The sequence below is a fragment of the Bactrocera neohumeralis genome, chromosome 4 (assembly GCF_024586455.1).
Source record: "Bactrocera neohumeralis isolate Rockhampton chromosome 4, APGP_CSIRO_Bneo_wtdbg2-racon-allhic-juicebox.fasta_v2, whole genome shotgun sequence".
NCBI lineage: Eukaryota > Metazoa > Arthropoda > Insecta > Diptera > Tephritidae > Bactrocera > Bactrocera neohumeralis.
In genome coordinates this window covers 10,160,627-10,180,539 of record NC_065921.1, presented here as the reverse complement: position 1 = coordinate 10,180,539, position 19,913 = coordinate 10,160,627, and the positions used below count along the sequence as shown (strand labels likewise).

Below are 19,913 nucleotides of genomic sequence, written 5' to 3'. Positions count from 1 at the left end.
ATTTTTAATAATTTTTAAAATCAACAAACTTAAAGTAGAAACATATCAACTGCCAATTGTGCCCAAAGCTACCGAATTTCCTCTTAATTATATCGTTCTAACGTCCATTAAATTCGAGCACGTACTTATGACACAAAAATTAAAAAAAAAACAACATCATTTGACTTTAGTTCATAGTCCAATGCTAAAGTTGATCAGATAAGCCCACAAATCAATATTATTTCAACAAATCACCATTAGGCGAACAAAAGCGATGAGTGTTTGTATTTGAAAGTCAGTGTAATACAAATTGAGTCACAGAGTGCTAGGGTGGTTCAATAAACAATTTTTATAAAAAAAGTCAAATAAATCGTCTCTTGATAGTTACAGTCCAGTGATTATTTTTCTTAATATGGTTATACTACTATGAGCAAAAAATATTTAGACTGTTCATAATTTTAAAACTCTTAATTTATTCTTCAAAATCTATGTCGCCTTCTTGGCCCCCATACTCTTGTGCTAACGTTTTTTCCAATCCACGAAATAGTTGTTAAAGTTGATTTCCGGAATAGCCTTCAATGCGCTGACTCAAAACGGTTTCCCGTAGCGCTCGTTTGAGTTTGCTGAATAGCCATAAGTCATACGGCGCTAAATCAGGCGAATATGGTGGTTGTGGCACGATATTGGTTGAAAAGTATTCCTTGTTGACTGTTTAGCCGGCCGGTTCTTCTTGAATAATTTCACTCTTTTGTAAAAATCGCCGATGCACTTAATGTACTTCAGAAAAACAAGCGTTTACTAAACACTAATGCTTATTTTAATATGACATTTGGTACAGTTGTCACCAACAGTCATATGTAAATCTAAAAAAATATATTTTCGTTTAATTATCCAGCAATTCTCGTAAAATTAGTGTGATGTCACCGTTTTTAAGATTATCTGATCGAGTCATTTATGATGGCAGTAAATTATTTTATAATTTTCGCGAAATAATGATTATTGGGCCTACTCAGATTATCAGGGACGTCAGTTGTGAATCATATAACTATTTTCGACTGTCGATCTGTTTTACCGCGAATTCATTATCATTTTAAGTTTTATCGAATTCGAATAAATCGGAATGACAAAACCTACAGCTGTCGTATAACCGATTAGATCTAAGAGCAACCTAGACCGACTAAGATAAAGAGCGTTTTTTCTGACAGTGATCAGCAGACGGCAAACGAAGGTAAAAACCTCCGAACATATGTATGTAGGCTTTAGAAGGAGACGTCAAACTTATATTAGGTTGTCAAAAAGTCTTGCGGTATTTTCGCTAGTTGGCGCTGAAAGCGCGTAGTTCTAGTTTTATTCGTCGCATCGGGTCATGCTATACTATCTGGAAAGCTCATTTCACGCGCTAACACGTGTTTGATTGATTGTCGTTTCTTTTAAGTCGTTCGTGAGTTATAGCGTCGCAAACATGGAGCAAAATAAAGAGAAAATACGGCATATTTTACAGTACTACTACGATAAAGGCAAAAATGCATCTCAAGCCGCCAATAACTTTTTGTGCAGTTTATGGACCCGATACAGTTGAAATGGACCACCGCACAACGATGGTTTCAACGTTTTCGTTCTGATGTGGAGGTGGTCGAAGATGCGCCACGCTCCAGAAGGCCTGTTGTCAAAAATTGCGATAAAATCATGAATTGGTCGAAAGAGACCGGCATAGTAGCAGCCGTAGCATCGGTCAAGAACTGGGCATGAGTCATCAAAAATTCATTTCTATTTCAATAAAAAAAAAAATTCAATAAAATACCGCAAGACTTTTTTGACAACCCATTATATAGGCTCCGAAAAATTTCGAACATTTGAAATTTCAATTATTAAGAACCAAGTTAACAAATGTTCCGTCTTAAAATGTTTTTTTTTCATAAGCACTCCAGTAGCCGAAGAAGCTTGTAAAGCATCTGGCCTCCAAAAGTAGTCGACCTAGTTTAAAGTTAAGTACTTATTACAATACTTTTAATCAACGATGTAAAATCTATAGGCAATCTAATAATAACCCAAAATGTACGTGAGCCTGATATGTCGTTAAACGAATCAGTTCTAAGATAATATAAATCGTTTAATCGTATTTTGCTAAGTATTTACCTACTTATGAATCTATATGTGTATGTCTGTCGGCGTTAATCTTTGACGCTGTCGTCTGATCAGCGAATAAATCATGTCACTTTAACGCTTGGAAATTAGATTAGCGCTTATCAGTGCCATAAATTTATTTCTCTGGTTGTGATTGTTGTTGTTATTGTTAGTTTTATTTATTCAGATTATGCAGCCTAAATAATAATTTGATTGATTGGCATATTCCCCCTCTCTTTTACTTGCAGTCATACGTGTCACCGCCGCAGTCACTTTGCTGACGCAGCGCTGCCGCCGTCCACGACGCCGATGCCAAAGTTGTATGTGTGCGTATGTATGTACGTCGTCAGCGTTCGTTGAACGCTTCGAGGCAATAAACTCGCGTGCAGTATTCTACACCACCAACAACCACCACCTCAACGATAACCGTACACCCGGTCAGCGACAACAACAACGATAAATGTACACCGGGTCAACGACAACAACAACAACAATTTTTGACAGAAACCAAAGCAAAAATATCAGATTAACAACCAAAATTTTAAACCAAAAACAAAAACAAAATATTTTTTTTTAACAAAAACAGCTAAAATATGGTGCAACAACAGCGCTTGGCCATTTCAATACCAAATATTAACAATCGCATGCCGTCCATGCCCTCCGTCGGCGTCAGCACACCCGGTTCGGTGTCGTCAACCACCTCCTCCACCTACAATGCCAGCCTGTCGACGTCAATGGACTCGCCGGCTGCGGAAGTGAACAGCGCCGACATCGGCCTATTCGTGGAGACGCCACTGCAGGAGCTGAGCACCAATACACGCCTACAATTGTCGCAGCTGCTGAATTGCCGCAAGATCTTGCGCTCCGAAGATGGCTACGAGCGCGATTGGCGCGGCGTGGCGGAGCTGGCAGAGGTGCGCAGCTTCTGCAGCAGCAACAATGATGACCCGATGCGCGCCGTGCTGCGTGAGTGGTGTTCACATCGGCCGCAGACAGCGACATTTGCACGGTTGCAACAGTACCTCGGCATCATCGATCGCTGGGATGTCAGCGATGACATTTACGAGAATATGGGTGAGTCACAAGCAAGCACATACTCATCCACCTACCTACATACATTTCCCCGAAAGCTAGCATTTAAGAGTTGCGTAGTGCCTTGGGCGAGGCGCTTAAGTTTGCTCGGCGCAGGCATCCCCTGGGCACGTGTTCTATATTTAAAACCCGCTAATTATATTTCCTTCTTTCTGTTTGCCCGTTGTCAGGCATATTATGTGTGCACAAACACTTTGCAAGGTTGTTGTAATGAAAAACGTCAAGTAAATAATTCTCGCATTCTTGTAGAACAACAACAAAAAACGAGTGCGGTGAAAGCGTCGCGCCACATAACCTTTATTACGCGCCTCATGTGGTTAATGACCATGTGTTGGCGTGGTGAATTATGCGAACGGCTCCTATGACAGTCAGCCGGTCATGATGACATAATGCGCTGTGCAGTTGCCACCTTGCGCATCGATTGCGTTCTCCACCCTGGCAATCGATGCTATAATGTTGCCCCTAGGGGGGTTAGGTGCAGTAAATGTACGGAAGTGTCATGATTTTCAGTGAGGTGACTAAATTTGTAGAAAAAACTTTTATCGCATTTGATATAAAATCGTTTGGAACACTTATTCGAGTTAACAGTTTATTTTTATGTTCGTTTTTAACTTTGTTAGAATATCAAATAATCGAAAAATTGCTTATATTTACTCTCTGAAACTCTTAAAAAATATTTACGATAAAACCTTGCCTACATTTAGGCAAATTTTAGCAGAGACCCACACCTTTTGCGAAAGAAATTTCGTTGTTACCATTTTGAAGTTCTCTCCCTAAAAAAAAATTCCTCCTATACCTCAACACTGGACCTTTGTGAGTTTCTTTTCCGAGTTCATAAGATCAAAACTCCAAAAACTAAAATAAAGCAAAAAATCAATTTCCTACACATTGAAACCCATCCGACAACAAGTACTCTTCAATCTAATTATGAATTTCACTTTTCAAATTCGCTGGCGATCACTCTCATTCACCGTAAAATTAGTCACCGGCTCTCCATGCGAGATGACGCAATGTGAATGTGCTGCATTATAATTTTATATTCACTGCGACACAAGATTTCGGAGATCATTGAATTAATTAACCATTTAATTTTTGCGAAATCAATAAACGGCTCACTTTTATTCGCTGCAATCGCAAATTGTTGGTAAATGCTTTTTACGCCCAAAATTGGCTGGGGATACTTTCTTTCTTTTTTATTATAAAGTAAAAAAAACAGCAAAAGTGATTGAAATTTTGTATACAATATTGTAAGGGGAATGCGTGCCTTAACCCTTAAATGACTGCTGGTATGTATATGTGTGAAAAATTAAGATTTTTTTAAGAGTTTTTTTTTATAGAATTATAGCGGCTTAAAATTTATATTTAACATTAAATATATTTGCTATATATTCAAGTATTGCTTTTAATATTTGAGGCTCTGCATATATAAAAAAGAGGGTGTTTCAGAAATATAGAATTTTCTTGCAGGTTAGCTGTCAAACCTATATGTATATATTTGTCATTTATTTTCTGTAACTGTGATACAGTTCTTTGTAGCAACTTGGATTTCAACCGATTCTAAAAGTGTGAGGTAGAGTTTTGGTATTATCGGTACATAGAAAACAAAATTTGCCGATTTTGTGGTACGAACAATATTGAAGACAGTATTCATGCTAAAATTACTGCTTATTATGGTTTGCTGGCCCAGGAGTATGATGGATATTGGCACTGTATTGATTATTGAAAGTCGGACATTCTGGAAAGTGAAATGACAGGATTTTTTTTTAATAAAATGAAATCGTTATCGGTTTGAAATTCTATTCAAACTGGAATTTACTGTATTTGATTTCTCTTAAACTCAAAATGTCGTCAATGTTATGGATTTTTCTGCAATTTATCGAAGAAAGAGTTTGTAAAAAACACCGTAAATAAGAATAATTTTGAAATTGGGAATTAAAGGCTTACCAAAACCATTTTTCACAGACACGTCAAGAGTTGAAACAATATCTCAATAATAGAAAAACTCTTTACTTCTTGGATAAAATTAAGATAACCAGCTCAAATATGAGAGAAAGCTCGCCTAAACCGCTGGAAATATAAAATGAAAAAATTGAAAATGAAGTGTAGAGAGTAAAAATGAAGGTATCATAGGATCATTCTAAATCCAAAATAGAGATAATCGGGTCACAAAGTCCTTGTAACCCTTGTTGGGTTAAAAAATGTCGTCTAATTTGACCTCCAATGAATATAAATAAAAAATGTTGCTGTTTATGATCGACAATAAACTTGTTGTTGTTGATGTTGTTGACTCTTTGCGCTACCCTAAAGCACAAGCAGTGCCGATTATCGCAGAATTTATTAGTATATTATTAGTGTGGATGTGATTAATCATAATAAACCATATGTGTTGCAATTTGAGGCACGTGACTTTCAAAAAAAAAAAAATAATAAATAAAAAACAAATAAAAATTAAAAAAAAAACTATGTTGACGCATCTTGTTTGCGCGGTCTTTTAGCAGTCTAATATTGTTTGTGTAAATAAAGTCACTGTTTTTTGTGCAATAAAATAATGTTTACTAAAAAATAAAGAAATCACCTACAGTGTTGATAATAAAATACTAACGCAGAAATTGTTTTTGTTTTTCAACAAAGTAAACAAGCTCAAATACTTATTTATATACGGCTGCATTTTACTTAGAATTTTAAATATAAACATAGATACATGCATTCATACATACATATGTATGTATGTATATATGTACCTGCTTATAGAGAGTGGAAAGCCATACATACTAATTTGAACTAATTTTTTGTGCACGCCACTAAAACTCTAAAACACTTGCACACACACACACACATACAAAAACATACTTCACTTAACTAAGAAAAAATAAAATATCTAATTATACCCTGAACCGGGTGACGAGGCGAGACAACCTGCGTCGATTTAGGCCATATTCGTCTCTCTATCCGTAGGTATATACGTGAAATAGCCCTTAGTTTTTGAGATATCGGTCTGAAACTTTACACATCTCCATTTCCAACCAAGAAACTGCTCATTCGTCGGAGTCGTCGATATCGGACCATTATAGCATATAGCTGCCATACAAACTGATCGATCAAAATTCAAGTCCATGTATGGAAAACTTTTTTATTTGACATGATATCTTCAGGAAATTTGGCATAGGTTATTGCACAAGACAACGCTAGAACATCAGAAGATATTGTTCAAATCGGACCACTATAGCATATAGCTGCCATGCAAACTACTTGATCAAAAGTAAGTCCTTGTATAGAAAACGTTTTTAGTTGACAAAATATCTTTACGAAATTTGGCATAGATCATTGTTCAAGCCAACGCTAGAACATCCGAACATATTGTTCAGATCGGACCACTATAACTTATAGTTGCCATACAAACTGATCGTTTAAAATAATGATAAAACTCTTTCTATACCCTTAATACCAAAAGAAATGCACCTGTGAAGGGTATTATAGAGTCAGTGCAGCCGCAGTTAGCAATTCTTTTTGCTGTTTTTTTTTTGTTTGTTCCCTCTACTTCTTTGTTAATCCGCCACTGCTGCGCGTTCGTCTGTTTATCTCATCGTTTGTCGTTTTTTGTCGAAAAATCACTTGACGTTCTACATTTATCTGCTAACATACAAACATACACACATGCTCAAACAAATACAGACATGTATACAAACTTGTATATGCGATTTATCACGAAACAAAAGCGAAAAGAGCAATCACTTTAAGCCAAATTTAGCTGCGCCGCCGCCCGTAAGATTAAACACACAGCCAACAAAAGCCCGAAATGAGCAGCAAACAAACAAAAATTAAATAAAACAGAATGACAGACGCAGCAGCCGTGCAAATTTACATACGGCGCAGTCTCGTTGTCAGCATTCTTCAACGCACACGCACACAAACATACATACATATGTATAATCACACACTCTTTCCACACATTTCACCGCTTCGACTTTAGCTGGTGTCAATTTGGTTGCGGTGACGTTGGTGACGCGCTTTTATTTGCACGCCTCATTAAGGTACATACACTCACACATATGCATGTGTATGTGTCTGCTCATGGCACAGCGCTCGGCCGAGTTTTCGGGCCGTGCGGCAATGATTAGCGACTCCAACTCCAACTGTTGTGGGGCTTAACGAATTTTGCATGGCTCAATGACTTTCGAATAACACGGCTCCACGCAGCGTCGCCGGATTAATATGTCAACAGGCACACACGCACAAAATGCATGCTTAGGCGAGTGCGCTTGCACTGTCAGAAGGACAGTATAATTGTCACAGCGTAATTCGAGAATACATATGAGCGAAAATCTAAAAATAATATAAATCATTGCTAAGCAATAAACAAATATGCAGGAAAAAGTAGAAATAATGCCAACGTATTTGCTTGCAGGCAAAATTCGGACCCTATAGGAAATGTATGAAAACAAGAAATTCCATGGAATTTCGAAAATTTGATTTTTACCCCGTAGATTATAAGGTGGAATCACTACAACGGAAGCACTTGAAATATATTTTTTTTATTTGTTATAAAAGTATATATACCATATGATCAAATTTGATCCGGACTGACAAAAAAAACTACACTCTCACCTACAATCTTTAGATCTTCGTCTTCAAATTAGCTCCTGAGTCAATACAAGTATACCGACGCTTAAACCAATTTTCCATACCAGTTATATAAACCTCGGCTGGGGTAGCCTTCAGTGCCTTCTATGAATTTTTGTTTTTTCAGTTTCAGTTAATTTTTGTAAGTATCGCTTTTGTGGCCCCTACGCGATGTCGGAGCTGGAAAATATTTTGGTACGAGTCTAGCATGAACATTTTGACATTGACACACTTCATTTCCGAAATATTAACCAAAAAGGAGTCAATTCGTGAACTATATTGAGATCTTCTGGTACGAGTCTAGCATTGACAAACTTTATTTCCAAAACATTAACCAAAATAAAGTTACATTTTGAACTACAAGTATGTTTTGAAATCCTCTGCTTTTTCGCGAATGTCAATTTGAAGTATTATTTCTTTGACCTGTTCGATGTTATCGTCATTAAGAAATATGGATGGATATCTCAGTTGAGCCAAATTTTGGATGACGCCCTTTACTGAATACTTTGCGCCTCTCAAAAGTTCTACATTATCGAAAGGAATTTATCGATTCTGTTTGCGCCCGCAGTTTTATTGGCACAGTCCGGCTCAAATTTGATCAGATGGTATATCTATGGTTTGCTCGTGACGAGTAGCTTTACAGCTTAACACTTTCCGGGATCATGAAGCCGCCAACCACCCCTCAAGCTTGCTCCTATTTACTTGGACTTTCTTCCGGTCCGGATATTCCAATATAGGGATTAGTCGAACAATTCCATAACACACGAATGTATCACAAATGCTTAATATCACATAAATATATATACTATGTGCCTAACCTATGACTAATGCATGTTTTTCCAGTGGGATTTATCTATTTAAATACAATTACGAATGGGTGTACTTAAAAACAGTTGTGTGTAAATTAATGGCAGTGAACTATAAAATACTGCTTAAAAGAGATGCGATAAACATAGGTTTTTTTATCAGGTTATAGGCGAAGCTATTAAAAATTTTTTTTTCGAAAATAGGAAACAGTGTTACCGTACGTATATTGACCTAATTACGATTTTTGTTTGCTAATGCTCATTTTGGGTCAATTTGCGATTTAACCATGTCCGTCCATACATAATCGAACTAGTTTCTCAATTTTTGAGATATTGATCTGAAATTTTACACACTTCCTTATATTTCCAAGAAGCTGACCAATTGACGGAACCGTCGATATCAGACTATTATAGCATATATGTAGATGTCATATCAAACTGAGCGGTAAAAATTAAATTTTTGTATCGTCAATTTTTTCATTTGGCAAGATCTGTACATATCTTCACGAAATTTGGCACGAATGATTGTTCACGATAAAGGTACAATAACCAAATAAATTGTTCAATTCGGACCACTATAGCATTTAGCAGCCGCACAAACAGAAGAATCAAAATGAAGTTCCCGTAGGAACCTTTATTATTTGTGAAGAGTATTTTAGCTTTGGTGCATTCGAAGTTATGATTTTTCTTCTTTTTTCGTCCGAAATTTTTTAAGGTAGGATTAGGGTAAAAAAAGTACCAGAGAACGTTGGGGGGAAGATTAGATTATAATTTAACTAATTTTTCTTGGGTTTTTATTTTCGGATAATTTCCAGCCGAGTTATGGTAAACACCGCAAAGAGTCTTTTTTTTCCAAGACATTCGGAGGGAAGCTCTGTGAACGGCTTATAATTCAATGTTTCTGCATGAAAAAATTGTCTTACCTTGTCAAAGATGTGCTCAATAATGTACAAAAGGTCCAAATAAAATTACTCAATCCTTATTTACGAAAAAATTCGCAAAAAGAGTATTTTTTTACCTTGAAACCCTAACCCCTCTCTTAATCGGAAAGACGGACAAGCTTTGAGACGCAAGCTGCTGAAAAATTTTTATTATTCCATTGTTAATTCATATTAAAAACAGCACTGCTAATATTTTGCACATGATTGTTCGCATGATTACATGTACATATGTAGGTATGTTACTTATGTGCATATGTTTGCGATATTATTCAATATTGCTTTGTGTGATAAATTAAAATTTTGTACAGGCACACATACATGCATACATACATAAATGTAAACAAATTTACGGATGAATGTGTTTTTTATGCCCTAAAGTTTATAAGCGAAGCACATACAAACATAAATTGCCTTGCGTCAGCCACTTTCTCCGAACTTTTCGCAATAAAGTAATTCCATCAAACGAATTTTGCGCGCCATTAACACACGTTTACACGTGTGTACATGTGTGCTTATGTATGTATGTATGTATTTTGTAGCTTTTTGTATTTTGCATACGCAAGTACAAATGTACAATACCGCACATAACTTTTGTTAATGCCCGCATACACACACACACACCTACAAAGTACATACATTTCAGTATTTTAAATGTTTTTCGTTATTGTTATTGTTATTGGCGATATTTGGTTGCTGTCATTGTTGTTGTTGTACGCCTATGACATTGAATGATTTGTAATTGTTTACACTGAGCCAAATTGACCAGCCGATGGCAACAAATTTAATGCACACACATACACATACATATGTATATGTGTATATGTATTTATGTATGTTTGTGTATGTACACTTGTTTTGCTGTCCGACGACAAATCATGTTGATAGTGCGAATTATGTGGAACAACCGAGATTTGCTCAACTCGAGCTATTAAATTGAGGCAGGCAGTCAATAAAATATCAAAATCAAATCACCCGAAGCCAAAACAAAGGCAAAGTTTTAAAATATGTGCACAGGCAATTTATTTTACAAAAACACTAACACATAAACGTTTATATTTGTATATAGTATATGCTCTAATCTATTTATATACAACAACAGATGTACCTAGAAAATGCATACAACAAATATATTGAAGACTATAAATATGTACATTTTTACGTACATATGTAGATACATTACACATACACATACATACATATGTACACCTATTTGTACACAGGAACATGAAAATAAACACATAAAAGTGACCAAAACAAAAAACAATAAAAATGTACACCAAAAAAACTACAAAATAGCATAACAAAAACAATAAATCAAGAAAAAATTGAACTTCGGCTGCACCGATGCTAGAATACCCTCCGCATATAAAAAAGCTCACCAAACTTGATTTTAATCGGTCAGCTTGTATGCCAGCTATGTGCTGTAGTGGTCCAAGCTGAACAATTTGTTTGGAGATTGTAGCATTGACTTTAACAATATTCTACATCAAATTTCATGAAGATATCTTGTCAAATAAAAAAGTTTTCCATACAAGCACTTGATTTTGATCGATCAATTTGTATGGCGGCTATATGCTATAGTGGTGCAATCTAAACGATTTCTTCGAGTATTGTACCGCTGCCTTAGGTAATATTTCTTACCAAATTTCGTGAAGATATCTCGTAAAATAAAAAAGTTCTCCATACAAAAACTTCATTTTCAACGTTCAGTTTATATGGCAGCTACATATATATTATAACGATCCGATCTGAACAGCTTCTTTGGAAATTGCATTACTGCCTTAGGCGATAAGCCATGTCAAATTTCTTGGATATATCTCGTCAAATAAAGAAGTTCTCCATACAAGGATTCGATTTTAAGCAATCACTTTATATGGCAGCTATATCCAATAATGGTCCGATTTAAAAAATTTATTCGGAGATTATAGCGCTGCCTTGGGCAATAAGCCATACCAAATTTCGTCAATATATCTCTTAAAATAAAAAAGTTTTCCATACAAGAACTTTATTTTGGACGTTCAGTTTGTATGGCAGCTATATGCTATAGTCATCCGATCTGCTTTCTTTCTTAGGAAATTACATTATTCCCTTAGCCAATTACCCATGCCAAATTTTGTTCAATTCGTGTAGCAGCTATATGCTATAGTGAACCGATATCGGCGCTTCCGACAAATGACCAGCTTCTTGAGAAGCAATTGATGTGTGCAAAAGCTCTCATCGCTATCTGAAAAACTAACTTTTAGATACTTATAACAAACTTCGTGGCGAACACAATGTACCCTGTTGATGGTATAAAAACCAAATTGGCATGACAATAACAATAAAGACAAGACAAAACAAATTGGCGGCAACAATGGACACTAGGCAGCAGCGAATGCGCGTGAAAATAACATAAAATTTCTGCTGAAAACTCGCAACATCCGTGCAATTTTGATTTGCAGCTCGCTTTTTTCAGTCACACGCACACATATATATTCACACATGTACTTAGAAACATATTATATACATACATATGTATGTATGCAGATATATTTAGCGCACTTGAAAGCGCTATGCTCCCAATTAGAATAGCAACAACAAAGCCAATAGCAAATGCTAAAGCGCAGACACTAAAAATGCACACACACGCACTCACAACCACATACATATACATACACATATAAATATTTACTGCAGATCCATTAATTAAACATGTTTTGTTCACGCTTTGTTCTAGCAACGGATTACGCTAATCGCTCGCATCGTCGTGAGTCAATAATTCGTTTTATTGTTTATTTGCACAAACTAAATTACCCTAGATCCCTACACCTGTTCCGCACTTCCCCTCAGCACGCTTGTCGGCCGCTCGCAAGGCTGGCTGGGCGAGTGAGTTTTGACGTAATTTGGCGGCTACCAACCGGGTTGTGCGCAAAGTCCATCAACCCTACGCTACGCTCCCTCACACATGCACACACACATTCGAACGCATAAACATCCGAAGTTGTTTTTATTTTTATACGCAATTTTTTCTTTTTTGTATTTTTAATTTATTTTTAATTTTTATTTTTTTTTTTTTGTTCTACGGCCATTTGTATTCTAGCAAGGTGCGCAGCAGTTACTCGAACCTGTCAAAATATTTAATTATCGACAATGTGCAGCAAGTGTTTCTCGCTTACACTGCACGGAATTTATTTTGTTTACGTTCCGTCTTCGCCATTTTTTCGTAATTGACGCAGTCTGACAGTCTGAGGTTCACAAACTTCAACTCTCAACCCTGAGGCGTGAACTGGGCAACCAGCTCCGTTGTCTGTGAAATATGACAAGTAAAATATGTCAGTTACCGTTATTTGCACGCCTGAGTTTTACAGAATGAATACATACTTAATTCTCTTATCGAGTTGATTTTATTTTAGAAATAAATAGGAAACTAAAGAGACCATTGCATGTTTGGTATCTTTGTTACAAACGAAGACTCCATTGGTCTCTCTATTATACAAGTACAACATCTCAATGGAAGGTACGAATACTTTCGCTGAAACTAATAAAACTGAGACAATATACCATCTGATCAAATTTGAGAGAGACTGCCAAAGAACACTAGATTTTCACCGATGTTAATTAATGCCTTCAAATTAGGTCCCTGAGCTTATACAAGCCTACCTACTCGTAATCCAATTTTTCATACACTTGTTATAAGCCTCGGCTGGGATAGCCTTCAGTGCATTTCGAGATTTTTTGTTTTTTTTTTCGTTTTGGCTCATTTTTGGTGCGCCATTCGCTAGATTGTTAGACAGCCTCGAGTGATATTCATAAAGCCATGTCTCGTCATCAGTAATAATGCGTTTGTTGAATATAGGGTCCATAGCTATTTTAGTGAGCATCTTTTTTTGTGACCTCTAATATTCTACTATAGCTTCAAGTCTTTTGGTACGAGTCATTGACACGCTTCATACCCAAAACTTTAACTAAAATCTGTTGAGTTTAACCCTAAGAGATCTTGACATCCTCTGCTGTGCCAAAGTGACGATTTCCAAGTACAGTTTTTTCACCATTTTCCATGTTATCATCATTAACAGCGGTGGAAGGACGACTTGATTGACATATGGAAATCAAACTTCACATGAACATGAGGAAGATTGAAGCGATTTAAAAAAAATAATAATCGATTCAGTCCGGTTGAACTTTAATCTAACGGTAAAACCAACTCAATAAAACTTTCGAGAATTGTAATCAACGTAATTCAGGAAAGATTTCTGAAAATAGTGGATGTATGATGTGAGGACTTTTCAACTCACTTTTTGTGTTATGAAAAAAGACGCCTCCTTGATTTCATTATCGCGTTTCACTAATGTCTCATGGTTGTAGTTGTATTGGGATCTTTAATAGCGTCACTTTTAAAGAAGCTCCGAGACATTTCGAAACCTATACTAATTTTGCAAATAAAGGCGTTCCCCTCATTGTTCCAGTATAGGTTTCGAAACTTACTATGACTGCAATTAAAGTCGGTTTCTTCATTGCTCTTTTCCAGTGTTGGACTGACCCTGTTGAGTAAGCCTTTTACTACTTCTTCAATGTTAGGAAACCCACCATCTTGTAAAGCAATATTTTCAATGTTACTACACAGGGCGATTCATATCTTCTTTATGGAATTAAGACTATACTCAATTTCTACTCTTGCGTCCTCGCCGCGCTCTTGAAACGTGAGTAACCCTTGTGTAAGATGCGGTAGTCAACACGTTTGAAACCTAGAGTCACGGAAAAGAGAGAGGGAAGCCATACCGGGGCCACTCCCACATATTCGGTTTAAGCGTTCGCTGAAGGCTAATTAGATTGTCTGTTCACCAAAGGTGCAGCTGCGAGTGGGCGTCGGTCTTGAAACAAGTGGCCCGCTATATGAATGTGTATACAACTTTATACTACTCGCCTAGAAGTTGTGCGCTGGATTTGGGACCCGCCACATAAAAAGCACCCCCAATGAAAAAATAGGCAAGAGCCTCAGGTAGCTCATATACTGATTTTATTTTAAGCTTATCTCCTTGTGAAATTATATTCCTATAAACAAATTGGGTGATTTTTTTGTAAAAAAGTTCATGTTTACGAATGGAACTTTCAAAGCTCTTATAAAGATCAGTTGACCTCTTTTGGACCAGATTAGTTGCTTCTTAGAGGTTCTCTGAAATTTATGATATCAATTCATTACCAGAACGGCATTCGTCAGACAAGAAGCTTTGAGCTCTGCAAACTTTGAGAAACTTTTATAAGCATTGTAAAGTTTTATGGTTTTTTGAAAATGTTTTTGCTGTTTATGCACCTCTCTTACTTTGATGAGGCCTTAATGGCCCTTTACGACCCTCCATGTAATAAATAATAAGGCATTTCAATTTCCGAATCCCCTCACCACTACATACCCAATGTTGTTCTGATGTTAATCAGTTGATTTATAATTCTGTCACAACTGCTCGTTGCAATGACACAATATGATAAATATTCTCATTACAGCAACATGTAGCTGCCATTAAAAATTACGCAAAAAAGTAATATTATATATTTAATTGCATATTTTATTGCTATAATTATAGACACCCTCACACAGATAAAACCTGCGATTGGCTATAAAATTTAATTTCTACGTACTTTGTCATCACGTTTACTAGTTCCACGCAAACGAATGCAATAAAGATAGATCTTATCACTCACTGATTTTCATAACAATCATAAATGAGCGAATACCTGCTTGATAATCATTTATGAAATTCAATTACGTGCGGTCATAATAAACAATGCAAATATTCTTGGCTGCGAAAGTGCCGCTGACGGGTACGCGATCGAATACGGGCCCCATATTTAGCTTAGATTAACACATAGAAGTAGTGGGGCGCCCAAAATTCTAAACTGATATGCACGAATTCTTATTTACTGTTGAAAATATATACATACTATATATCTAAATCTGTTAGTAATCCATACATTCTCAGTGGCATCACACGGCACAAGTTTGGCTTTTTCATTGGCATCGCTTAAACAAGCGCCGGCAAGCTCAGCTTCTTACGTCGGTCATGGTCTAATCACAATCGAGTCAACAATAACATGACCAAATTGTTAAAATTTGCGACTAATTTATTTTGTGTGCCAACACGAGTCGGGCTGGTTGTTTGTTCAACCTTTTTTGTTATAAAAAACAAAAATAAAATAAACGTGAAGCTCAACGTTGAGGCCTGCAATTCGATACAATGAAGCGTGATTTGACAGAATGTTGAATTAGAAGTTATCACATGTACATACATACAAACATACATACTTGTACAGACCGCCCATAGTTTACCTAAAAATAACAGTTAAAGAAATCAGCAATGTTAGCCTTCAAGACTATATTTAGTATCTCAAATTTGATTCGAATTTTTTTCATATTAGCGTAAATTTTGCACATATTTTTTGGCTATTATTTGTGTTAGAGTTGATTTAGCCGTAAAAACTATGCGAGACAAAAATACTTAGACTGTGTTCGCACAGCTTAAGTTTTGTTAGTAATTTTTTGGCAATCGCTTTTACAATTTTTTACAATGTGTCTGCGAGAGCAACAGAAACGTGAAAATTTATATCAGGGAACTCAGAAAAACAAACACATAAGCCAAGCAGTTAAAACATTTTCTAACCTTTTCGGTTTCCATTCGACAAACTTCAAGTTGCCGCAGAAAGGTAACTCTGTGTTATTAGGGACTTATCGAACACAAGAAAAAAAGCTGATTTTTCAAATGTCAATGCCTTATTAAACAAATAAATAGAATGCCATAGTTCCAGCACATATAATTTAGTCTCGATGAAGTTTCATTATCTGCTATTTGTGACGTCACTTTAACAAGAGTGATTATTATTAAGATGATGGAGTCATTTGTAGAAGTTCAAGCAAGTGAAGAAAGATCTCTGAGCGCCATTCACTTGGGGAAACGATTATTTTCAATAAGGCTCAAGCAGCTCACGACTCCCAGTCTTAGACCAAGTATCCTCTGGGTAGCCATCCGTTTGAAGGCGAGTTAAGGGGAGAAGTCGAAACATCTTTCCTCGGGTTGTGCTCTGGGTTTGGAACCCGCCACGTCAAAAACATCACCAATCAAAAAAAAGAAAACAGCCTCAGATGAGAGACCCCCCTTGTGATACCGCAGTCGGTGAAACGATAAGCTGTACGAGAAAGAACAAGTGGCTACGACTAACGCGTTGCAAACTAGACTATAACCGCGTAAGTGGTGTCTACGCTAATAAACAAGAAGAAGAGTGTAAATTCTATGAGCCATATATTGGCTGAATTATAGACGCTTGCGAACAGATATTCTTCTGATCTCCGCTTTCAGCGAACAAAAAACACAAACCCGATGGCCATAAACAAGCAATAATCTGTAATAACAGGAACCACGCAGATTATTTTTAAACACCCTGACCATCAAGAAGTGAAACTTGTGGTAATCTAATTAAGTTTTGTCCAGCAACTCAGTGGATTTGGTAAAAAACCCTGATTATTTTCCATCCCAGCTGCCCAATGTTTCTTAAGTTGCAGCATGGGGAGCCATGGAATAAGCCCTGTCTCATCCAGCTAATTAATATTCCGGCATTTCATCATCCTCCGCGCATACTCTATATTCCGCCGAATCCACTTTTCCCATTTTCTGAAGCTAGGATGTGAAGGTTAGATGCCCTGTGGTGATCCTTAAGAAGCTACTAAACTCCCTTTTGCCTGGAAGTAGGCGCTTTTTGGTTTGTCCACCATCCACACTATTCCAAAGTAACTTTATGGTATGTCCTGTGTTGCTTTTGTTACCAAACCTGAAGTGTTCCTCTAGTTCCATTGCTTCAAACAACCCTTGAAGCAGCTGAATGGATTGGATCTGCTTAGAGGAATTTTGTCTCAATTATAAGTATATTTTTATTCTTCTATGGTTTTATTTACAGTTTTATTCCCTGTACAAGGTAATATTAAGTTTGCGGCGAAGTTGGGTAACCCTATATAGTATATACATATGTATGTATATATAAATGATCAGCATGACGAGTTTAGTCGAGCAGTCCGCCTGCTGTACGCGAACTAGTCTCTCAATTTTTAAAATATCAACATGAAATTTTTAAGACGTCCCTTTTCTCGTCAATAAACTGTTTTTTTGTCGGAACTAACGGAATCCAATATGGAGCAAATAAAGGATATATGTAGATGCCATACTAACTGAGCGATCCAAATCAAGTTCGTGTATGGATTACTTTCTTATTTGACGATATATCTTCACGGCATGGACTATTTTTCAACAAATTTTTCGAATCATACTACTATATCATATATCGGCCATATAAATTTACTGATCCAAATGAATATTAAGATCATTTTATAACTTCTATGCCATAATAAATGGATTTGTGACAGGTATTATAGCTTCGGTGCCACCGAAGTTAACATTTTTTCTTATTTTCATATTCATAAGACAAAATCACTTTAGCAACTCTTTTAATGACGAATCTACAAACAATGTTCGAACACATTATTATGTAGTTCACTAGCACTATTTTAATAGGAAGGAAGTAAGACGCGAATAACTTTGAAACAGAAAAATAAAAACCGGAACATAATTCATAATTTTGTCATTCGTAATTTATTATCGATGAATTTATAATTTACTCTAATTGGAAAGAAAAAAAAATGTCAAAAAAACTAGCTAATTTTATGTATGTAAATCTAAAAATATTCGACGACTATGTCATTAAACTACCGGGGGTTTTTCGGCTTAAGCTATCATTTCTTTGTTTTTGTTTTGATTGTGCTGTTTTGCTACATTCAAGTGTTTTTGTTGTTAGCAAACAAATGCTCACGTGAATTTAAATAACTAGAAATTTTAAGCGCTACGGAAATCAGTATTCCGAAAACATACAGACAGACATACCCACACACACACAAATATGTAGATATGCAAAGGTGTGTAGACCTAAGTAAGCAGGTACAAGTTTGACATACTTACATAAATATACCGATATGCACTTAAATATGGCTCAACAGTGTTTGTTGGCTTGTTTGCTGGCTTTCATGCACTTTTGTTTTCGTTTTGTTTTTGTTTCTCTCTTTGTCTTGTCACTTTTTTATAAAAAGCGATTAGCGAAAAAATGAGTTTGTTCGAAGAAATTCCCGCCTAAGGTCATGCTCGGATTTGAATACGAAAAGCAATCGGAGGCGAAAATGCATTCGAAATCTGAAATTAAATGCAGACATATGTATATTTGTATGTATGTTTTGTTTAATATACCCTCAACAGTGTAAATGAAGTTGGTGTTAGTGGTTGGTGAAAACGTTTGGACACCTTATGAAGCATATATGTACCATATTTAACGGTGTTTTCAATAAGAGCGCAACAAACGTTTTTTTTTTAATAAAACAAAAACGGTTTGGGATATCAATGGAATTCTTTCCTCCTGTGAAACGACTTTGGACGCCATTATGTATGGAACTCGATTTCTTTGGCATAGCCATCACGGTCATGCTTGCAGAAGTCCAGACGCTGAACCCAATTTTCGACGGTTTTCAAGCATAAATCGGCCGATACTGCTGCAATTTCACGTTCGATAATCGTTCGAAGTTCACCAATCGTCGCAGGGTTGTTGGCATAGACGATAGACTTGACGTAGCGTCAAATCTCACGACCGAGGCGGTCAATTGACTGGGACATTTCGGGAGATAACGCGTTCACCAAACTTGGTTTTCAATATCGCTGTGTGGCTTGTGGAGCCCTGTTGGAACCACATATTGTCCAAGTTTATATCATCCATATGCCATTCATAGTAACGTGCCGATCTTGATCATTACGGAAGAAATACGGCCTAATGACGCCGCCGGCTCATAAACCGCACCCAACCGTAATTTTTTCGGGATGCAATATTGACTCGTGGAGTACGTGGGGACTGCTGCCTGACCAATAACGTATATTTTGCTTGTTGACGAAGCTATTCAGCCAGAAATGAGCCACAACGCTGAAGATGATGAAAATACGGATCATTTTCAAGTTGTTGCTCAGCCCAATTCACGAACATACGACGATTGAAGTAGTCAAGCGGCTTTAGTTCATGCGTCAATTTGATCTTGTAAGGATGTAGGCCAAGATCTTTTCGCAAACTTCGCCACAATGACGTCACAGAGATGTCCAACACTTGAGAACGACGTGTGAGAGACTGAATTGGGCCTTCCTCGATTGATGCGCTAGCAGCAGCAATATTCTAGACACTACGAGCACTTCTTTGTTCCACTAGCACGAGAACATTTCGTATATAACCGAACACCTCCTTTTTTCTGCAATAAAATGTTTATTTGTTGGAACCAACGATATCGAACTACTATAACATATAGCTG

The 19,913-nt window shown here is 36.6% G+C and overlaps 1 protein-coding gene across 1 annotated transcript in view; it reads left to right on the top strand.

The window, feature by feature from the left end:
• LOC126754465 (myeloid differentiation primary response protein MyD88-like) overlaps positions 1–19,913 on the top strand; it is a 49,264-nt gene that overhangs the window by 17,642 nt on the left and 11,709 nt on the right. Inside the window, exon 2 of the mRNA XM_050466434.1 lies at positions 2,352–3,177. Coding sequence (XP_050322391.1) covers positions 2,697–3,177 — 481 coding nt within the window. The 5' untranslated portion in view covers positions 2,352–2,696. The remainder of the gene's footprint in view (positions 1–2,351; positions 3,178–19,913) is intronic.